Source organism: Pangasianodon hypophthalmus, chromosome 20 (genome assembly GCF_027358585.1).
Source record: "Pangasianodon hypophthalmus isolate fPanHyp1 chromosome 20, fPanHyp1.pri, whole genome shotgun sequence".
NCBI lineage: Eukaryota > Metazoa > Chordata > Actinopteri > Siluriformes > Pangasiidae > Pangasianodon > Pangasianodon hypophthalmus.
The window spans coordinates 11,341,701-11,363,384 of NC_069729.1; the positions used below are offsets into that span (position 1 = coordinate 11,341,701).

The following is a 21,684-nucleotide window of genomic DNA, read 5'->3' on the forward strand; positions in this document are numbered from 1 at the left end:
CCATTGAGGCAGATGGACTACAACAGCAGAAGACCACATTAGGTTCTACTCTGGACAGTTGAAGATTGGAAAAATGTAGCCTGGTCTGCTGCTATATGCATATGGTAAGATCAGAATTTTGTATCAACAGCTTGAATCCATGGACCCACCCTGCCTTGTGTCAACAGTGGTGTAATTTTCTTGGCACGCATTGGGCCCCTTAATACCAATTGAGCATTGCTCGATTGCCACAGCCTATGTGATTATTGTTGCTTCAATAGGGGTGAAGTCCATGACTTTTTTGTGTATAAACATGCATTTTGTATTGAACTTGTTCTACCTTTTATTTAAACATAATACTTAAAAAATAAAGATTACAAGTGACTTTTTTTCTTTAGGTCACAGTACTTTTATTGTACTAAACTTGACTCACGATCAATGGAGAGTGAATGCCACAGTTTCTCTACATGCTCTCTTCACGGCTCCACAAAGAAAGATCTTGTATTATATTTCACAGGACATGCACACAGAGAAATAACATTTTTGTGACATCAACATCAGTATGCATAGATTAAAGTTACAGTAGATCATCGTTTCAGATTTCTTGATCTACATGCTATATAACTTTACTGGTATACATTCATACCCTTAACAGTGAAACAGTGACCGTGAAAGACCAAGATAAAACAGGACCAAGCAGATTCAGGGTATTAATTACACTGCAGTTACTTTAAGAGAACAAGGAGAAACTATTAAATGGCTGGTGTGATTAGCTACAGACTACCAGTTTGTGCTTATGCATCATCAGTCAGCAGTTTCACACATCCCACATGGCATTATGCTTCAAAATCAAAGTAATTAACACTTTTCAACATTTTTGCAAATTTAGTTTCTACTCATCCTCAGCAAAAATTGCCTGTGGTGGAAAAAAGTACCATACTACAGACCAAAGTATGGAAGTTACAACCTTGCTATCTCTGTGGGATTCATTTCTTTAACTTCAAAAGGACGGTAGCTGAGATTGTCTAAGACTGCTTAACTAGCTGGGAGAATGTTAATGACCTGCTGTATACATTTCCATTGGTTGTGCTTGAGTTTGTCCCAGAGTCACTGTGAAACTCACATTAAGTGTGAAATGGATCAGAACTGATACTTGCCTTTTAATATCAGCACCTCTCATCTGGATGCTTGATAGTCAATGTATAGGAATAAACTTTATTCTTAGGTAATGATGTACAACCAAACTTAATACATAAAATCCATGAAAACTGTACATAATAATCTGAAAGCCACTGCAATGTGTTGAGTTACCAGAGTGGAATAAAAGAAGGCCATCAAGCCCTTCAAGAGCTCTTGTGCTTGGAATGGCATCAAGTGATTCAGCAAACTAAACACATATCGGTTTTTCAGATGCTTTGATGGAGTGACACATCAGTGACCTGTTAAAGCGGGTCTTTAATAGACTGTTCCTCACCATGGCTACTGCAGTCAGTCCCACCAATGCATTCGTCAGACTACACCACCTACACCACCATTATTTGCCCGGAAGTAATGGAACAACTCAAAGCTTGTCAAAGCTTGTAGTTCACACTCAGTATAAGGGATTTTCCCAGGCACAACCTGACTCAAAACAAAGTGCAAAACAGGCTTGTGCAAAATTACGATATAACTGTCCGTACACAATCTTACCCTGCCACAATGTCCAGTGACATTTACTCCGATTATAGTACATTACCAGACCTGCCAACATTTACACATTTTGCATAGGAGCTCCGTAATTTAACATCGAAGTATGCTAGTATGAGTTATCGCTCAAAAATTTATTAAAAGAGCAGTATTTTTCTTCTCAATAAAAAAATGGACATAAGCCATTCGACCTATGAATCTGGAATAATTGACAGCTGCATAAGTGTCTTGAACTAGTGAAGTGTCCTCTACTTCTGTCCAGGTAAAAGCTTTTAATTCATTCATATAAAATAAAATCTATCAATGTATTTTTGACTTAGCTAACAATAGACATGTATATATCTGACATCAGTTAACTACAATTATTAGGAATGCCATCGAAAAATTTAGGCTGAAAATGGTTAACACTTTTGACACTTCTGATATTTGGCCAAAACAGAAAAAAAGGACAAAAACAATACAATGATATACAATGTTATATAACACAAAACAACACATTAAACACACAAATCCTGCCTGAAACACACTGAGTTGTCTCTAGAGTTGTCACATAACTCCTCTCTGTTTAAAATAATAAGGTCATGTCTCTGCCCATGTAGGAGGAGCTGGATCAGGTCCGACTCCAGCCCATGTACTTTTTTTTCCCTGCAGTGAGAGGTAATTGAATAATGTTAATGGTGATGATAAAGTGATGAAACATGCTGGGGTTTTTTTTTGCTTGCTTGTTTTTTGCGCTCTCCTTCACTGGTCAGCGCTCAAACACTTTGAGCAGCAGCAGATCTGCAGAGAGAAATGTTGGCCGTATGGACATTAGACAAATGATTTGTCTAAAGTATCACCTAAAAATCCACCATCTAGCCGAGTTTTCGTGATTGTTGCCGCTGGGCAACAGTTCCCAATTGCACAGCTGGCGATATTAAGAGTGGAAAAGGTGGAAAAAGGTGGAAATGTTGTTTTCATGTCAGCTTCTGAAGGATTACATAGTTAACTGAGATTTTTTAAGTGGTAAATTGCAAGCAGAAAAAAATTATCATCACACAAGCCAAAATCAAGCTAGAATTCAGCTCAAATCCCTCATTTACACATGTGCCATAAGGACGGGGGGAGGGAGAGCTCTTCAGTGCCAGTGCCTGCAGGTTTTATCCAGATCCACAGCTGAGATAGATGTCATCAACACCAGTGGGACTTCTCCTCATCTTTTTCCACATCCTTGATAAAAATCCAGGGTCAACTCTACCTTACTGAGATCTCAGCTGAAAGAATCCCCCTGGGACTTTCTATGCTATAATGAGAAAGAAAGATGACTACCCCCAGGGCAGAGACGAGTATGTAATTCAAACCAGTCCAAATGAGTGATATTTTAAATCAGAGCTTTGCAAATGGTTTTCTAGTACCCCTGAAGTACACAAAAGAGGTACAACTGGGATGGTGTATTGTCCTCACTGATGCACATACACCTTCATTAACGCTTCAGCTAATTACTAAGCACTTAATGAATTGAATAAGCAGTCCTGGGAAACAATGCTGTATAATGCACCATATAATGATACTGAAGGATAGTGTGGTGATTTTTCTGCTCTAAAGAACAGACTAAACCTGGCTGTGCAATTTCTGAGGTCTTTAAGATTATCACTGGTCGCATTATGAGATGATCAATAAAATCTTGACTCACCTCTATAACATACTGAGATAATATGTTCTTCATGTCAGATTTTATATACTTTATTCTCTAACGATAGACTTGCAATTAAAAGAAAATCACTACATTCTGATTGTCATTCTGTGATCCAGGTCAGATAAACAGAAATATTCTTAAAAATGAGCTTGAGGTAATAATGATATAATGTCCACTAGCATGTTGTGTTTATGTTTCACCATTACATATGTCTTGTGGGTTTTGTGTAATTCTATGCCGTCCTCCTGTTGGTGGCTTTTGGATGAGTGTGGTAGCAATGGTCACATTCAGATTTGAACTCTTGTGTAGTCTTAACATTATGTATACTGCCCTTGTCCTAGGTTTCAAAAATGACCTGCCTTCACTAAACCCATAAAATAAATCATCTTAATTGAATTTTTAACTCCAAATCTATTTTTCTTGTCATCACAATCTTTGTGAATATCTGGGTTTTCCGTCTTCTCAGTACAGAAAGACTGCATTAAACCACTCCTTTTCTACATGGTGGCAGGTTTTTGACATTTTGGACACAAGGGTCAAGCAAAAAATTCTGACACCGTCATTAACTGATGAATCAGAAGTGTTAGAGCACTAGAGCAGCGCAGAGCAAAAAAATCATTCCTGATTAAGTTGAAAAAAAGCTTTCAGAACAGAACAAGAAAAAAAATTTAATCAAAGCTTTTGAAATATTTAATGTACTCATATCTATCTGCACATGCTCACAACCAGACCACACACACGTCAAGCCAGGGCCATGATAGAAGCACAGAACACAAATAGGCGGGGGTGTACATGCTAGTCAGGTCAGAGGAGCACAATGGATCCCTCGTATTAAATCATCCTAACCTGCTGTCACCTCAGCTGCTAACCCTCCTCACTGTTTTCCAGTCACTACCTCTGCTTAATAATTTGGGATCAATCTCTGGGTTATCAAAGCAATGGCTGCAAAAAGTAAAGAGCAGTTACACAATAAACTATAATTTACACCTTGAAACTTCAAGTTTAATATTACTCAATCATACTGCTTGAAAGAAATACACATTCTGCTTTTTTTTTTTTTTAATATATATTTCTACAAATCTAGCCAAATCTAGGTCAGTTCTGAGTGAAATGAAGTACCCCTTATAGTAAATAAATAAATAAATAAATAAATAAAGCCCATAGATATTTTCATAAATATCTATATGATGTAATAAGCGTTTCTTAGTGTTTTCTTACTCGAACGTGAAAGTTTTCTTACCTTTTGTAGAAGCCACTGAGGGGCTGCAGGCACAAGAACTGCCAGTAATCCAAACACAATGCCTTAAACTTTAACATGATCTTTAAAGGAGACAGCAAAAAAATGAGCACTTTAGCAACTTAGCTGATCCTAGTGTCCAGTGCTGAACTATCCACATGGTTCCACACTACTGAATGTGTTCAACACTCATCTCATCTGAACTCTCATCTCAGCACCTGACCAGAAGGAATGGGAGAAGGGAGAAGCATCTCCTGAAATGCAGAGATTTAGCAACGACACAACATGCCATAAACACTGTCCCTCTCCATGTCTCTTCCACTGTGCAATGAAGATATCACACATGTTAAGAGACATACACAAAGGCCAGCTGTGAGTGTTTTCTCACTCCTCCATGGAACAGCATGTTGGTGTGCATGTCTGTGTGAATGAGTGAACCGTGAGCTAAAGATGATTTCCTCCCCAACAGATCTCATCCAATAGGTCTCTTGCTTTTTATTTCTGTTTGCTCGAAGGGCATACAGGAGAAAAAGCTTTCTTCTCTCTGTCTTTTCCTCTCCTTTCTTCCCAGAGATCTTTGGGCTTCTCTTATTGTCCCCCAGAGCCGATGGGAGCAGCTAGGCTCACAAACCCCCCACTGGCCTGGCTCGGATTAATCATTCCGTATCTGATGGTGCACACCCTTCAGCAGCCATGTGGACAGTGAGTGGAGATAATCAGAAGAAGCACATGGTGCTCAGTGAGGACATGCTCCTACCCCAGCCAAGGCCTCCCTCAAAAATGCTGATGCTGGTTGCCAGGCAACGCAATCCTGACGCTAAAATACAAAACGGAAGGCTGATGATCAGGTTGCTGATTGGTCAGAGATTAGGAGGGAGGGGTGTCCCACTGAGGACTAGGGTTTTGTCTAGAAAGCATTATACACGGTGTGATTTATTTTTCTATTAAATCAGATTGAAAACACCAAACCAAAACAGTGTACATAGTGGTGGAAAGCCAAAAAAAAAAAAAAATCATAATTTCAAGGCTCTGTACTAGAGACTGGGATGTTTCCTAAATGCAGTTAATTATTAAAACATAATTCAATATAATGATATAGAAAAATATATTTTCCTATATTGTATACTATATTATTTGAATTTTGTATTAAAATCACTCTAAGAACTGTACACCCTTATTTTAAAATCTTTGTATTGTATTTTTATTATATATTTTAATTATGAAAACATTTAGAAATGTTCAACTGTTTTTTCCATTTAGCAGTTTTAACTCTTTCTTATATCTTTAAGTCAAACAATTATATTGTTTTTAGTTTAACAGCACAAACCTTCCTTGTCTTTAGAAAGTGTGTGTGTGTGTGTGTGTGTGTGTGTGTGTGTGTGTGTGTGTGTGTGTGTGCGCACTAGTCACTATGCTAGAATATGATTATTCTAGCTCAGTTAAAATCTCTCTCCCTCTCATGCTCTTATATTCACAGGCTGCCACTTCTAAGAGCAAACATACACATGCACACTGAAGCACAGTCAGTCTCTCTCTCTCTCTCACTCTCACACACACACACACACACACAGTGACAGTGCCTGAGTGTTGGCTGTTGGAATAGCAAAGAGTGTTTTTGTGCAAGTGGACAGTGAGAAATGTGCTCACTCTCACTGCCAAGTCAAGAGATACAATCGGGATGCTGCGGTTCCCACAGACTCAACAAAAGCACAAGAAAAAAGAGACCATCTAAATAATTACAACATACCTGATTAATGAACAATGCGCAAAATCCTGAAATGTTGAGAGTCTAAATTTATACAAATGTCTTTATTTTCTCTAACCACTACATTCTATCCAGTTACTGCCAGGGTTTATATTTACACATGATCTATAGGCAGAAGGGCACTTTAACTCTAACCCTGCTCCATAACAAGCACTTAATTCGTTCAAAGAACAAAGCCCAATTCATTCCACAAACAGAAGGCAGGCAGTTAGTTCACTTTAAACCACCCGCAAACTCAGTCTTTCTGCAATTTAGCCATGAAGTGTTTCCATTTTCTGGTCCCTTAACATGTTTAGAGCCCATAAATGTGTAAGCATACGGAGTGGCCACACATGTTCCTACTGGTTCGTTAATGAGGCCCTGCAAACAACTCTTTTGTCTGTGGGGCAGTTAAGGGGGGGGCATCTTGGCAAGAGGGGGCAGGGGAATGAAGCAGGGAACACACACTGCTGCCAAACCAGGACACATCCATCATCCAGCTGGCTGAGGCGAGTCAGAATGGAGATGTTTAGAATACAGAATCACAACATTTTACCCAGGGTGCATCTAAAAACCCAGAGTTTAAATGAGAGTTTATAAAAGAAATGAATATACTGCGGAAGGAATAGGAATGAGAGAAAACAGAGGAATAGACAAAGAGAGATATGTCTATGTCTTTGTGTATTTGTGCCCTAAATATAAAGCCAGAACACTGAAAGATAAAACAAAGACAACTATTATTTACTTAAAATTCAAGCCTCATTTATCTTCTAACCAACAAAGCCAAGCAAAAGTTATAGAACAAAGCTAAGGAGAGCCACTAAGGCCTTTCAAGTGTTCAGCCATTAGAGCCACTTGTACACCAGGTGTTAAGTCTTAGGGCCCAGCTGGGTTACGGTTCCCAGTGAATGAGCTCCAAGGCCAATAAGTGCTAATGGCCTCATTCAGCACCTGGGGAAGGACACGACACACACACACTATTACTACTACAGGCTTCTTCTCCAACCTCCACTGCCTTCTGAATCGATCCCTTCAAGTCATGACTGGCACTTTCATGATACCAGCACATCGTAACTTGAATGTCCCTCATGGGAAATTGCATGCTATTCGAAATTCATAGAGACCAATTAATTAAAGGGCATATATTGAATGCATGGGTTAATTGGGCGATGTTATCACCATTTACTCAAGCCTTGAAGATGGAAAGCAAAAGAATAAAACCCTAAATGCAAAACATGATTACTTTTCAATTCGCACTTCCTGCACTCAAAATTTAAGATCATGGAACAGTATTACTGTTAGATTAAAAGCTCCCAAAGCTAAGAATGACAGAGAATCAAAATTTAGGTAATTGTACCGCACAGCTGATTATCATAAGCAAGTAAAGATGAATTCAGAAATATGGATATGATATGAGCTCATGAATGCTTATAACTCATAAAGGCTGTTTTATGATGTCTCTCAGTGTGAATCATAGGAGTAAATGACTCCTTATTATATTGAACAAATATCCAAAACATGAGCCGTACCATCATTTATCCAGCCACCTACCGAGATGTATTTAATTACAATAGCCTAACCATTCTCAGACGCCAAGTGTATTTTTGACCTTACTCCTGAAATTTATGAAAGATCCACTACCAGATACCATGTTATGATTTGTTCATGATTGTACAAATATCTTGTAAGTAATATACAAAGTCGTGTCATTGTTAAAGCTGTTACGTAGTGAGGAGGGACAAAACAGAACCCAGAGCATAAGAGTGTGAAAAAATTATTGAGTAATGACAAATACATGTGCGGTGCTATAAAATATATTTATATTTCTTGGCCAGCTGTTTCTACAGTATTTTATTCCACATTTTAAAATATATCAAGAATAAAAAAAATCCAGAGAGAATTCCAGATTGAGATATCAGATGTAAAAACAAAGCTAGAACTAACTGCACACAAAAATGATTATAGAAATACTGCTTATACACTGTATACAGCAAACCAATTTAAATATAAAAGTTTTCTTCAACGACTTGTACATCTCTAACATGTGAACTAGAGAATATCGTGAATAAAATATATAAGACTTTGGAACAAAGGCTTGGTTAGGTAGAAATACGAGTCCACCATGGGATTTAACCTCACATGCTTATTACATTTTCTTTCTTTTGTTCTATGAACAAAGAAATTGCAGTGTAAATGAGACAGAGGAGAAATCTTTCATCATCTATATAAAACAATGTATTATATTCTCTGTGAAGCACCTTTTTGTGCTGTATCAGACCTGTGCTGGTTGTCAGAAATGGCAAGTTAACATATCAGTAGTTGGAGCACAGTGTGGAGGAAGTTCATATCCACTTACCCTGTCCAGATATGACCTGATGATGAAAGGTCATGGTGGCATTATCATTATTTCTCTGACCTTATGGGGGAGGGGGCAATAAGAGCTAATCGGAGGCAGACATTATTCCAAGCATGGTGGCCGAGTTTAAAGGCCCCCACAAGGCTGCTGCCAGTTCGGTCAGGACAGATGGGTGTGTAATTGGGAGTTATTGTCGGGGCACGTGGGGCCAGATGGGGTCAGAGCTGGAATGATGAGCACAGGCTGTGTCTTCGTGGTCTCCATTTGGGAAGCTGAGCAAAGGCTTTAGGTGTGAAGATATATCTAGTCTCTGTGCTGCCCCTGATCGAGCACATTCCTAAATCAATTTTGTTGCCTGTTGATATTTTGATCACATGCTTTAAAGAGAGGATAGAGAAATCCAGTAGAATATCCAGAGGTAGGAGAAAATTTCTAAGCTAAAAAGATGCTTCGTATAATAAAAATAAGATAAGGGTAAAGACAAAGATCAGGATATTCGTAGGTCTCTCATTTAAACAGGACAAACCCATGTTCTTCAGCTCATATTCTGAACAAAAGCTGTAGTCTCCTCTGAGGTTCATGTGTGAACAAAGAGATGGGTGTGATTCTCGCACACATTTCTGAATTATGTCAAGACACTGCTATATATATTCTTAAATACCAGAAAGTGTATAAGCAGTGTCATCTCTCAACATTCTTATTCCAGTTATCAAGAGTTAACATTACCAACAGTGTTATATTCAATTTGATTATCATCACTATGTGCACATCACAGTGAACTCTGGACCCTTTTTCTTGTGCATGGATACAATAAAAGCAAAAGGAGATTCCAACCATAAAAATATTCCAACCATAAAAAACTCTAAGCTCCATATACTTACTCTAGCCCCTAAGATATAAGAATTTATACCCTGTACATATGCAACATCTCTGTGCATATTCAGTGTGTGAAAAGGTCACAGTGCCTTAGAGCTGTGCTCCCTCTAGTGGATCTGAATTAACACCATTCTTTATTCAATCTCCCTTCATAAATTTGTATCCTCTGTATCTCTAGCACTCTTCCAGGAGACATCCAGACATCCAGCTTGGCATCCAAAAGTATCCAGGTCAAGTACTTGTTCTGTACTTGTGCTTAATATTACTCATTGATGGTGTAAACATTTTATTAGGTTTATTTGGTTTCTTTTTTAAAAAAACATTATTGCTGAAGCACATGATTTGTTCATGTTCACTAAATAATGAGAGTTAAGGGAACCTTAATATAAAAGCATTACCACTACATTTATTCTACACAACCATTATGTTATAGCCTATATAGACAGTATTATATAACGAAGAGAAAGCCATTTGGGATCTGGTAAATCTTGAAGAAGTCTTGGTGGACTTTATGTTGATCACTTGTAGCTTGTAAATCAAACTACATGTTAATGACAAGAAAATGTTAAAAAAGCCATATTAAAATCCCACTTGGAGCCAAAAGACATGCTGGGGACCCCAAATCTGGAAAAAAGTATATCTGGTTTGATGACCACTACTTACCACCCTGAGATCACCATCCACACTGTGAAGCATGGTGGTGGTAGCCCCACATTGAGAGTTACCACTTGGCCACTTTGTTGCTTCCCTTCCTTATCTGATCATGGACCTTTGGTAGATGGCCTCCTCTAGGAGTCTCGTTGTGCTATATTCTATATAGTATATAGTAGTAGTGGCTCTTATGGGGCCTAATGTTCAATCCAAACTAATATGGATGCCCACTGCACAAGCAACAGTAGCAACTCAATTACACTGAGGGTTAAAGTCCATCGTACCAATAACAGGCATTCTAAATTTAAAAGAACCACTTCATATATAATATAAATTTACTGCAGAAAAATCATGTCCCAAAGAGCTCACAGCTTTATATGAAAGCAAATGGAGACCCAATTTCAACAGGTTAATTCTACAGTAGCGCATACTTTTAAATGACGTACAGAACATGAGAAATTGTTCTTTTATTTTCCCCTCAATGACACACATCTGAGACAGAGCGCTCCAGCTGTACTTAAACACCCTTGCAGGATAAGCAAAAGTTAATAGTTAACATATAGCAACATTCAAGTGACAATTTCAAATAAGCTTTCATGAAAGAGTGGGCTGAGCCTTTGCCGTCTGTTGCAGGTGAACAAAACAAATCCAGAAAAAAAGAAAGGTGAACAAAATGTCACCAGTCTCCTGCTGTTTTGACTGTTGCTCTATTTACAGTGGAGAGTCGTGTGCAATCAGAGCTGTTCAGAAACGAAATCAGCCATCATGGATTCATTTAGGCTTTTGTGAAGAAGCAAAAGCTCCCTCGTTAGTTGTGAGTGAAGTGCTGCGTGTGAGTTTTATATAACTCTGAGATTAGAACACTTAAGCTATATCTTTTGCATCAGCAATCGCATATTGACTCATATGAGTCATCAACTGTATTTAAATTCCAGACATACCAGGTGTTTGGGTAAATGTAGGATGCCCAGGATGTCCTGTGGCCAGACTGCTTGCAGATGGTAGCAGTGAGTGAGGTAATGGAAAGTTTAAAACGGGAACTCTATCTAAAGACATTTGGAACTGCCTTACCTTAAAAGGCTTTGCTGCTAAAACAGCTGTTTTTGAATTCCATTCCACCACACACTTGAAGGAATTCCTCTAATAGTTATTCATGTTGTCCTTTAAAGCTACATAAATTTAAACACAAATCCTTGCATTGTGGCAGAGTGAATTCTGGCATGTTCTGGCAGAGCTGTGTGAAAGCCGCAGGTTGCATGTCGCTATCCAATACCACTCAGCTAAATTAGAGTCGGATCAGCAGTCCATGCCAGCATTGGTGAGGCTGGAGTTGAACATGGCAGGACCTTCCAAACCTTCCAAATGCCGCTGTAGACATTGCATCCTCCATCTATCATTAAGCTCTAACAATTTTCCGCATTGCGCTGTTCGCTCTCAGTTTCAGAATCAATGATTTCAGCTGAGCCACCAGGTGTAATATGATACACAGATTTATTATTTTGCACAATTATTGTGATGATTTGTTTTACTTTTATCATTATCAGTGTAACCTATAAAAGCACTGAAACTGGAAATGTAATGTGTGGCCTGCATACAGCTGTCAAGTGAAGTGTGGCTTGATGCATTCAGTGCTGAACAAATAAACCGTCTAAACATAGCAATGTCCTGAAACAGTGCTTTGCTTTAACTATGGAACAGAAGATTAATTGACTACTTTTTTTTTTTTTTTTTAAATCCTGGGTCGAATAGTAAAGATCTGTTGTCGTCCAACCCCTACTATTTACACAGCTTTTGGAATAAATTTTAAATTTTCTGTAAATAAAATAAAGACAAAATGTACATTTACAGTGTCACATTGAGGCATGTCATCCCCATTGGTGTTTTTTTATTTATTTATTTTTTTGGGGCTCCCAAGAACATCACTATGTCACACTCTAGGCAGAGAGCATATGCAGAGAAAAGGAAGTCCTTTGGGATTCAGTCTAATGGTGTGTTGAAGGGGCTTAAAAATGATTGCTGCATGAACATGAGTTGAACATGCCAGATTACTGTGGGTAAATAAATAAAACATAAATCTGAAACATAAAATTTTACGATAAAACATTGACAATGGGAAACATTAGCACTACTGCTAATGTTCTTCCTGTCTGTGTCAATAAAAGCTAATTAATATTTAAATGCATAGTGACAATGCATGTTTTTACAGATGAGAGGTGTAGCTTCAGAATGACAAACTACTTCATAGTACAAAAATTTAAATAGTTTTGTCTCAATTTGTTTGTACTGAATTTTTGAAAATTGCTTGCATTTACTCTATTCTTGCATCATGTCTCCGCTTAACGTCATGCCTAAGAACACCCTTACCTGTGATAAAATCATTACAATACATGCCCTCTCATGGTTTATTGCTTTATTTGAACCATGATCACATCTGAGAGATTCAAGAAACAGAAAGTACCACAACACAGCTGAAATACTGTGAGTAAGGCACTATTAGATAAGGAAAACTAGCCGCTTTATAATATATAACACTAATTACTAATTAATTAGGCTCATAGAAATCTTTTAATGTGTTTGCCAACCATATCTTATCCACATATATTGCAGTCCAACCAAGTGTTCAATGCATCAAATATTAAAAACAAGTGTTTAAATATTTAATCACCACTCATTTATAATTATTTGATAGGATAAAGGGCGCCTCGACAGCCAGACTTCAAAATGATTTGCCACTGTGGAAATCACCGAAACGATTTAGATGCATGATTTCAGCACCTCTACGATCCCATCCTTTTGTAGAAGCTTGTATGTATAAAAATATCTTATTTGAATACAAATCTGTGTGTGTGCTTTCCAGGCATCATTTCATTTTGAAGTTAGATTTAATGCATAATCAACCAACCAATGGTGACAAACACAAAATGTGACGAATGGGATCAGGACTGCTACCAGGTAAGATAACGATGGAGAAACATCACTGTGGAGCATCCCGCTGAACTGGGCTCTGATGGCCTGCTTGTTAGTGTGTGTGGCTTGGTGCTAACTCGCATTACCATCACTGATAGAGGCCTCCAATCATGTGCGCTGAGCTCACCTTCTTACCAAAACACTGATCCCAGCATTCACACCCTCCTTTCTGAGCTATCACATGGGTTTGAGAGAAAAAAAGACTGGCTAGAGAGAGAGGGAGTGATTAGTCATGGGCTGCTTTGGAGGAATAATGGGTGATTAAAGTGACCTTGAGGAATGATCACATGATGTACAAGGCAGTCCCAATCCTCCCCTCCCCCAGGATAAAACTCTGCAGGTAGAGTTACATCAAACCAAGAGCTAGAGACCTGGAGCTACTCTGGGCTCAAGAACAGATGACATGAGCCTACGAGGCAGCTGTAGCTTAGCACAAGATAAACGATTTTCTCACATAACATGTGACATTACATAAGAGGAAATGGTAATGTTAAACATTTGGGGGCAATATGGATAGGACCAGAGGTGTTGGTCTTATAGTATCCAGATACAAAACCACTTGAGAAAACTTTCTAACATTTAAGCATTTTAAGGATTAATTTCAACCATAAGTGATCATAACCATTAACATGAATATAAAGGAATAGCTCTAATATCTATTCTTGTGACACCTTTTGGATTTAAAATCTACACCATTTTTCATATTTCACATATTTTGAATTAATAGGAAAGCATAATCTAAGTATTGCCCTGCAGTTTCTAGGTGAGCCGAAGTGAGCTTATGGTCATTCCTCTACACTACAGCGGCGAACACAAGCCTTCCAGATTAATAAGCTTATGTAAAGTGATTGGGGCATTATCTGTGTCAGAAGTAAAAGGAGTCGAAGCAGAATAAGGCTCATTCCTGCAGTCTGTCAGCAGTGAGGCTTTGAAATCACACAGGCTTATATGGTTTCCAAAAATAGAAAGTGTGACATCATCAGTGCTACGCAAAAGCCTGTCCACAAAGTCTTGCTTTTGAATGTGTGAAGCATCTCAATGCCCAGTCTTATCCCCCTGCACGCAGCCCAAAGAAGCTCAGCTCAGCTCAGCACAGCCGAGGTAAACATTCGAGACATGCAGGGCACGTCCTCCTCTCACACTGCTTCTGAATTAAGCTGCACAGCAACACTCGGTGAGAAATAAACGAACATCAAAATACACACAATGAGGAATAAATCATACTTAATTAATAAGTTTGAGCCCTCTAATCATGTCAGTGACATGCGATTAAATCTCTATGGTGTGTACGTTCCAGAAAATAAAGACAACAGCTGTAACAGATCAGTCGCTGTTAAAGCAAACAGCATATCTACATGTTAACACATCACTCAATACAGGCTGATCACATATGTAATAAGCTTAATTATTTAATGTGATGTGCATTACTTCATTAAACTAAACACATACACTTTACTTTAAAGAACTACAGTACTCACAGGTAGTAGAGTCTGTTAGCCATGACGACGCTGTGCTGTTTGTGGAAAAACACAGGGGCTGAGTGTAGTGCACGCTGCTCGCTCACATATACACACAAACAGATGCGTGCACGCACACAGACACACACACACACACACACAGCTTTCCTCACACTCTCACAAGCTCGGCTAGCTCATTCAAGCTTAACCATGGAGGGGCGGAGATTCATGAGTGTGTTTGTGTGTGGGTGTGTAATGCAACATCAGCATCCAAGACGACACAGGAAACCAGACGAACCACTCAATGAGGTGTAACATTAGCATCCTGGAGTAAAACGTGGCAGGAAAGATTTCAATGTTCCAATTCATGCTTACTCCATTCAGAATAAGGCATACGACACTGTGCACTCATGATGGCCCTGGTCTTTTATTTTAATGACTGTTTATGGCTTAGCATCTCAACTTTATTATGGCCCAAGGATGCCGATACCTGTCAGGTCTGCTGGTAACCATGGCAACAGAGGCTGTTTGCAAGGCAGGTCCCATCAGCATGAAAGTGATGTGGCATCAGAACATCCCACCTTTTCCTCCATTTACATGTGATGAACCATTAAGAGCTAATGAAGTATTGTGCAAATAGACAGGCAGGTAGAGAGTGTAATTATATTTGGGAGCCTGGCAGATGGTGCTTGACTCAAGTGAGCGATTTTGGCAAGTGCATGGTAATAAGGCTTTTCAGAACAGGCACAATTCATTAAGAGATTTATCTGCTGGGAATAAGCACAATTCATTAAGAGATTTATCTGCTGGGAAAAATTGCTCAGGTGAACTGTAGTGGGAGATTTAATGGTCATCAGTTAAAAACATACATGTAGGATTTCTGAATATCACTAAGTCACATGGGAAAACTGGTCATACATGTAGAGAAATCTCATGTAATGTAAATGTAATATACTTCAATAATAAATTGAGACTGCAGAAATCCTGGTGTATTACAGAATTTTTGAGAAACTAGATGTTTCAGTGGAAGTCCATCAGTTGTAAATCAAAGGTGTAAAAGATATATTCAAAATTTAAAACATAGCTTTAAATGCAGTGAACATAACATCATTGATATCACTGGCAAGCAAATGTGAAAAGGAACAACAAACAATGAATTGGCTCAAAATGATCCATAAATATACATTTTTTAAAAAGTTTTTTTTTTTAGTTTTTTAATATTATTTTGAATCAGGTATTTTACAGTTCCCCAGCACCAGAGGAGCATTAGTTATGATGATTAACCAATCAACCAATATGAAAAAAATCTTCTTAAAAGCACAAAGAGCAATTTACAGCCAGACATGTGCACTGTGCAGCTCAAGGAGAACCCAAAAACTATTAGCCTATATAGAAACTTATATACCTTAGACAAATAAACTCAGGAGTCATAGCTTTCTTTCTTACTGTAAGGAGCTTTACTTGACAAAAGAGAAAATCTTTGTCACTTTCTCTTTGTCATCTTTGTTATCCATAACTAAGGATCTTTAGTTTGTCCAGAAAAAGAATGAATTTGTCAATGATCTATTCTCAGCTGGTATCTGGGTATTAATGCTGTGATTAAATTACTTTCTCTCCACTAAGTTAATAGGTATCCATCCATTACAATACCCACAATCCTGTCTGAAATATCATCATGACACTTGCTGCAGTAAAACGTGCTGCGTTACTTCAGGATTTAGAGAAAGGAAGATGCCATTTTAAGGTCTTTGCCTTTTGGAATTGTTAACACGAAGCAGCTTCTTTTGACAATGTTTGCAAACAGTGTACATATTGTCTCCTCTGATTTCTCAAAATATTGCAACCTGTCAGATGGCATTTTACTGTGGCGTGTGATGCTCAGGTGTGCTGTAGCAACTCACTGTTGTATGTGTGTGTCCATTAACAAAGACCTGGACAGGAGTTTTCAGATAAATGATTAGTGCATGGCATGCTTATACATATTTTCTATGCCTGTTGAAATTTGCATTATTGACATAATAAAATTTGAATATCATATATGTCATAGGACACACCTACATCTACAGATGTGCTTTGCTTACAAAGCTCTTACAGCATGACCCTAAACTCTTGGAATGCTCTTCCAGGAAACATTAGAATTGCAAATATCAACTCAACATTGGCACAAGACAGGCTTCCTGAATAAACAAGCAGATGAATTGACAGTGTGTGTGTATGCTCAAGTAGAGATACAGTCCCTTGCATCATTGTACTTGTCAGGGCAGCAGGTAGGTGCCAAAGAGAGGCCACTGGCAGCCCCTGCCACCTAGTAACTACAATATGGAGGTATGCATCTGGAGATGTCACCATAACAACAACAGTCATCCAAAAATCACAACATGCACCCTGTAATTAAAAATGTTTCTGCATTAGGGGTTGCATAGACTACACGATTACTATATACACTAGTCACCGCTGTGGTGATGTCAATTAGTGGAGGAGATGAAACCAATTCTATAGTCAACTACAGTACACAAGGATACGCTGGGAAAAGTCATTAATTTTCTTATGCTTTAATGGACCATTAACACTTTGCATGAAGTTGAGGTGTGTGTGCACGAGAGACTGTTTTTTAATCGAATTCCTGAAGGAATTCCTCACACAGTTACTTTTTTGTCCTTTATAGCCAAGTAAATTTTTAAATAAAATCCATTTTGTTGTTCATGCTTTTGGAACCGTGCTTTGCATATCACTATCCAGTCCCACTCTGGTTTAGAGTCAGACCAGCGGTGCATGGCAGCTCAAAGCGGTTGATCCAGACTCGTTTTTGGGTGCTACTGAGGCCGGAGTTGAACATGGCGGAAAAATCTCCAAGATGCTGTTGTAGATAGCACATCCTCCATCTATCATTAAGCTATAAGGACCTTCTGTGCTTTGTTGCGCACTCTCATTTTTTTTTTTTTTTTTTTTTTGCTTGAACAGACTATTTTTCTGAATTACTGGTATATAAAAATTAGTAGTCATACAACCCCTAGTCTGCACACAACCCCTTCACCTGCTGACAGTGTTGCCAGGTCTGTGATTTCCCAGTAGAATTGGGCTATGGCTGAGGTTTTCGGACTGTATGAATGCTTTGCAAGCCAAACAGGTAAGCTGTCGTATTTTTAATGATCAAGTTTTTAATGCACTATAACTGCATAGTCTATTATTTATGTATGCTGAGGTTCTGAATAAAATCAAGTGAATCACCAACTGAAATGGTGCATCAGTATTGTAGCTATAGTAAATGCTTATTAAATAAAACTTAAAAGTAGACTCGTGTTAATGAGTCTGTCATGTGAATGTGCTTGGTGTGTATCAGTAAAAAGTTTGACTCATTTGCTTAGCTTATAGTTTACTTAGGACCATTATAGGACTTTGGTGGAACAACTAGAAAAACGGTCTGTTTATCATTGTGTTTGGCAGTATTAATATTAATTTCTTAATGCTTTTTTTTTTTACATTGTACAATATATTGGATAGTCATTATGGTCATTAGGCTGGCTTTGCTATGAAGTCCAGGCATCCTTGCCAGAGGGATTTTTAGTGCATAGGCTGCTAGTAGTGAGAGGAATACTGATATAAACGAAACACTGGTAGAAATTTGTCAACTGGTCAATATATTGAAATGCTGTTTGAAAGGTCTTCAACCTGCTTTGAAATTGATGTATGCTTATGGCATTGAGTGTTGTGAGAGCAATGGCCCTTTGTCAATTCGTCAGTTCTCTTGACATCCTTACAATCACCATTAAGTATTCTAACACATCCTTATTTTTTTTAAAAAAAATATGTCGCTTGAATCAGGTGTTAACCATCAGACGTGTACCACCAAAGTGACACCATGATTATGCCATTTTGACTCTACAGATCCATCAAGCATACATTATTCATCATTGCTCATCTACCATTCATTACACAAAGCAGCTGTGGGTCTCTTAAATCCACATGACAAATAAAATGAGGACAAAGAACTGGCTAGGAAATAATCAGTGTGGAGTGAATTACACAGCTCTAACATGAATGGGATATTAAAAACATTAAACTATATTTGCAATTGTAGCATCTTTATTTATTTTTGCTCTCTTTTTCGTTCATTTTCCTGCAGTTTTCATGAGTTTTTAAATAAATAAAAAAGTAATTCTTCACACACAATACCTTAAGGCTTATATTTGAAGTCAATTTTAGTCCAGAATTTTTCAAATATAACGATACAAAACAGGCTGTACACCTCTGTGCAAGCTCTCTCATTAGTGAACCTGTGTAAAGCCATGAGAGTCATCGGGACATAATGCAATGTGCAGGTATACCTCACTCAATCACACCTTGAAAGAAGTGATCAGAAACCATCACAAAGTAACTTTGCTTATGGTTTAACAGATCCCAGACACATACAGACATATGCACGCAGTATTGACCATGTGTCAGCACTATTTCCATGCTGAGGGCTCTTTCTATTCCATGCCAAACTCTGAGAGGGAGCATCTCCAAGTTTGTCGCAGCTGGAGCCACTCATCAGAAGCCACTCGTCAGAACCCAGCATGCTTTCAAGCCTGGCAGTTTTGACAAATGGCTTGGTAATATTTGTCTCACACACACACACACACAAAAGTGCATACACATGCATGTGCACTCTCTTTCTACGGAGTCTGAGCTGAAGCACTGAGAAAGAAAGGCAGCAGACGGAAGCATCTCTCTGATCCGGTTCAGGCTCAATTAGACCACCACTTCTTCACTATCTGAGAAAATGAGCCTGATGGCTGATTTGCACATGATCATGTATGTGCCAAGACATTCCTAAAGTGTGCCAGACAGTCCTCTATCCCTTTCTACATCTCCCTGCAGAAAGTATGCTGAACTAAGCATCCACTTAAGCAACATGCCCCTTTGGAGTCTCTCCAACTCTTCTCCACACAAATACACAAATGCACTTGTGCTGGAGTGGTCCTTTCCACACACGCACATACTGTCTCAGTGGAATAGTCTCTCAACTACATGCACTGTGTCTTGGAGAAACCCTGCAATCAGTCACAGCTCTGTGTTCTCTGAGACAACAGTGGCAGATGATGATCACTGCAATGCTATTAATGTCAACTGAAATACTTTCTTTATTTCATTCAATTTACATTTAATTACCTATTAAGTTCTGCATTGACTACAAAGGCCTGATTAAGATGTTTAAAGCTCTGATTGACTGCAGTTCTACCTTATTTTACTGATCTCTTGAAGCAGTGTAGCCCATCCTGAGTACTGCAGGAGGCCTGCTGTTAACACTGAGGATTTGAATTTTACATCAGCACTAAAAAACTATCAGAAATACAAATTTCATAGGTGAAATCCACACTAAAAGTGTAATGAAGTTAAAAATCAAATCAATCGTTGGCTGTTTTAACTGACATGGTGAGATCTGGCTCAATTCGAGTGTAACTCTGAGACGAGTCGATCAACATGTGACTCAAGTGTGACGAAGTCTGTTTTACTAAGTTTTGGAAGCTTTAAACTGCTACAGAAATACATGCCTATGGGTGATGTGTTACACCCTTGTCAGAATGGGAGGAGTCATGTTAGTCTACTATACAATGTCTCCCTCCTCTGAATACAATTATAAGTACAATAGTGTTAAACTCATGATTAGAAGAATCAGCCTGTTCAGAAGAACGCTGAAATGATGCTGCATTCTCTTTCTTACCATCATGAAAGGGTCTGTGTATGCTATCTGCTTCATTCATCCCTTGAATGGAGCAGACATCGTGACAGTGACAGTGCATACAGACAATAACTGACATTGTGACAGTGCATACAGACAATATCTCACGTCAAACCAAAAACCCTCACACCAGTACTTCTTTCAAAGGAAGAATCAGTCATACTCTCCACATGAACCTTGTCATTCCTCAATGTGGGGGAAAAAACCACATAGTTAAAGATAACCAGTAGGGGGCAATCTCTTCACACATCATCACACACTTGGCCAACACCTCAAAATTACTCTGCTGAAAAGTTGTGGACCATATCAACAAACACAATCAGATAATCTGTTTCATGAATAAACAAATAAGTAAAGGTTGGCTTTTTTGGCTCCACTGAGATGGCAAAGCAGCTTGACATCTATAAAAAGGGGAGGCAAGAACATGGCAACATTGTGTTGAATTTGATTGTGGGGAGTCCATAGTGCAGGCTGAAATGTGTTCTATGAAGCCGTCTTTTTCTTTGGAAACCAGGTAATGTGGAGTAAAGCAAGGAGGAAGGCATTTCTCACATTAAAACATCAATGTGATGTGTTTGACAGTAGTATTGTACACAGCTTTAGTCTCCTCCTAATAGAGCAACACAAAAATTATGCTGATGTTAAACAAAAATGTGAATCATTAGGATTAATTTTGCTCATGGTGGCTCTCTAACAGACAAAAAATAGCATACTGCAATTATATTACTCTACACTGTTTAGGTTTTTACACAAAGGGTAAGAAAACACAATGGGGAGGAACCATTTAATTATGTATAGGACAAAGCTGCTGAATATCTGCTGCTTAACTCAACCAGCCACATCATGACATTGTGGTATAGGCTTAATGGCTGCTCTATAGCTCCTACTACTCAAGGGATTTGGTCAAAATATCTACAACCCAGCAATGATTATTTAAATCAGGAACTAAATGGCAGCCCAGGTCATGTTAGCATTTTGGTGTATAACAATAATAATAATAATAATAATAATAATAATAATAATAATAATTATTATTATTATTATTCTCCAGATTTTCTCCATAATCTGGCAATTCCCATCCTCTCCCCCATCACACAGCAGCTACCAACCAGGGAGGGTGGAGGCTATCACGTGCTTCCACCAAGGCACGTGAAGCCAGCCGACCGCATCCTTTTAAACTGCTGCTCATACAATGTCAGGGAGTAGCATAACAGGAAAGCACTATCCGCCCACATGCATGAGCTGACAGACGCCCATGATTGGCTAGTGTCGCTGTGATTGATGGGGAGAGAGTATGCCCTCCCTCCCCCTCTGAGAGTATAGCCAGTTTTGCT

At 38.5% G+C, this 21,684-nt stretch overlaps 1 protein-coding gene across 8 annotated transcripts in view; it reads right to left on the minus strand.

The window, feature by feature from the left end:
• The window catches only part of iqsec1b (IQ motif and Sec7 domain ArfGEF 1b), a 182,991-nt gene that overhangs the window by 62,360 nt on the left and 98,947 nt on the right, over positions 1–21,684 (minus strand). Inside the window, exon 1 of one of the 8 annotated variants that reach the window (XM_053227224.1) lies at positions 14,650–21,316. The exons of 6 other annotated variants lie outside the window; for them this stretch is intronic. In XM_053227224.1, the coding sequence (XP_053083199.1) occupies positions 14,650–14,672 (23 nt within the window). In that variant the 5' untranslated portion in view covers positions 14,673–21,316. Of the gene's footprint in view, positions 1–4,580; positions 5,331–14,649; positions 21,317–21,684 lie in introns of those variants that run through there. One more of the 8 variants, XM_026932603.3, reaches the window with a different exon arrangement.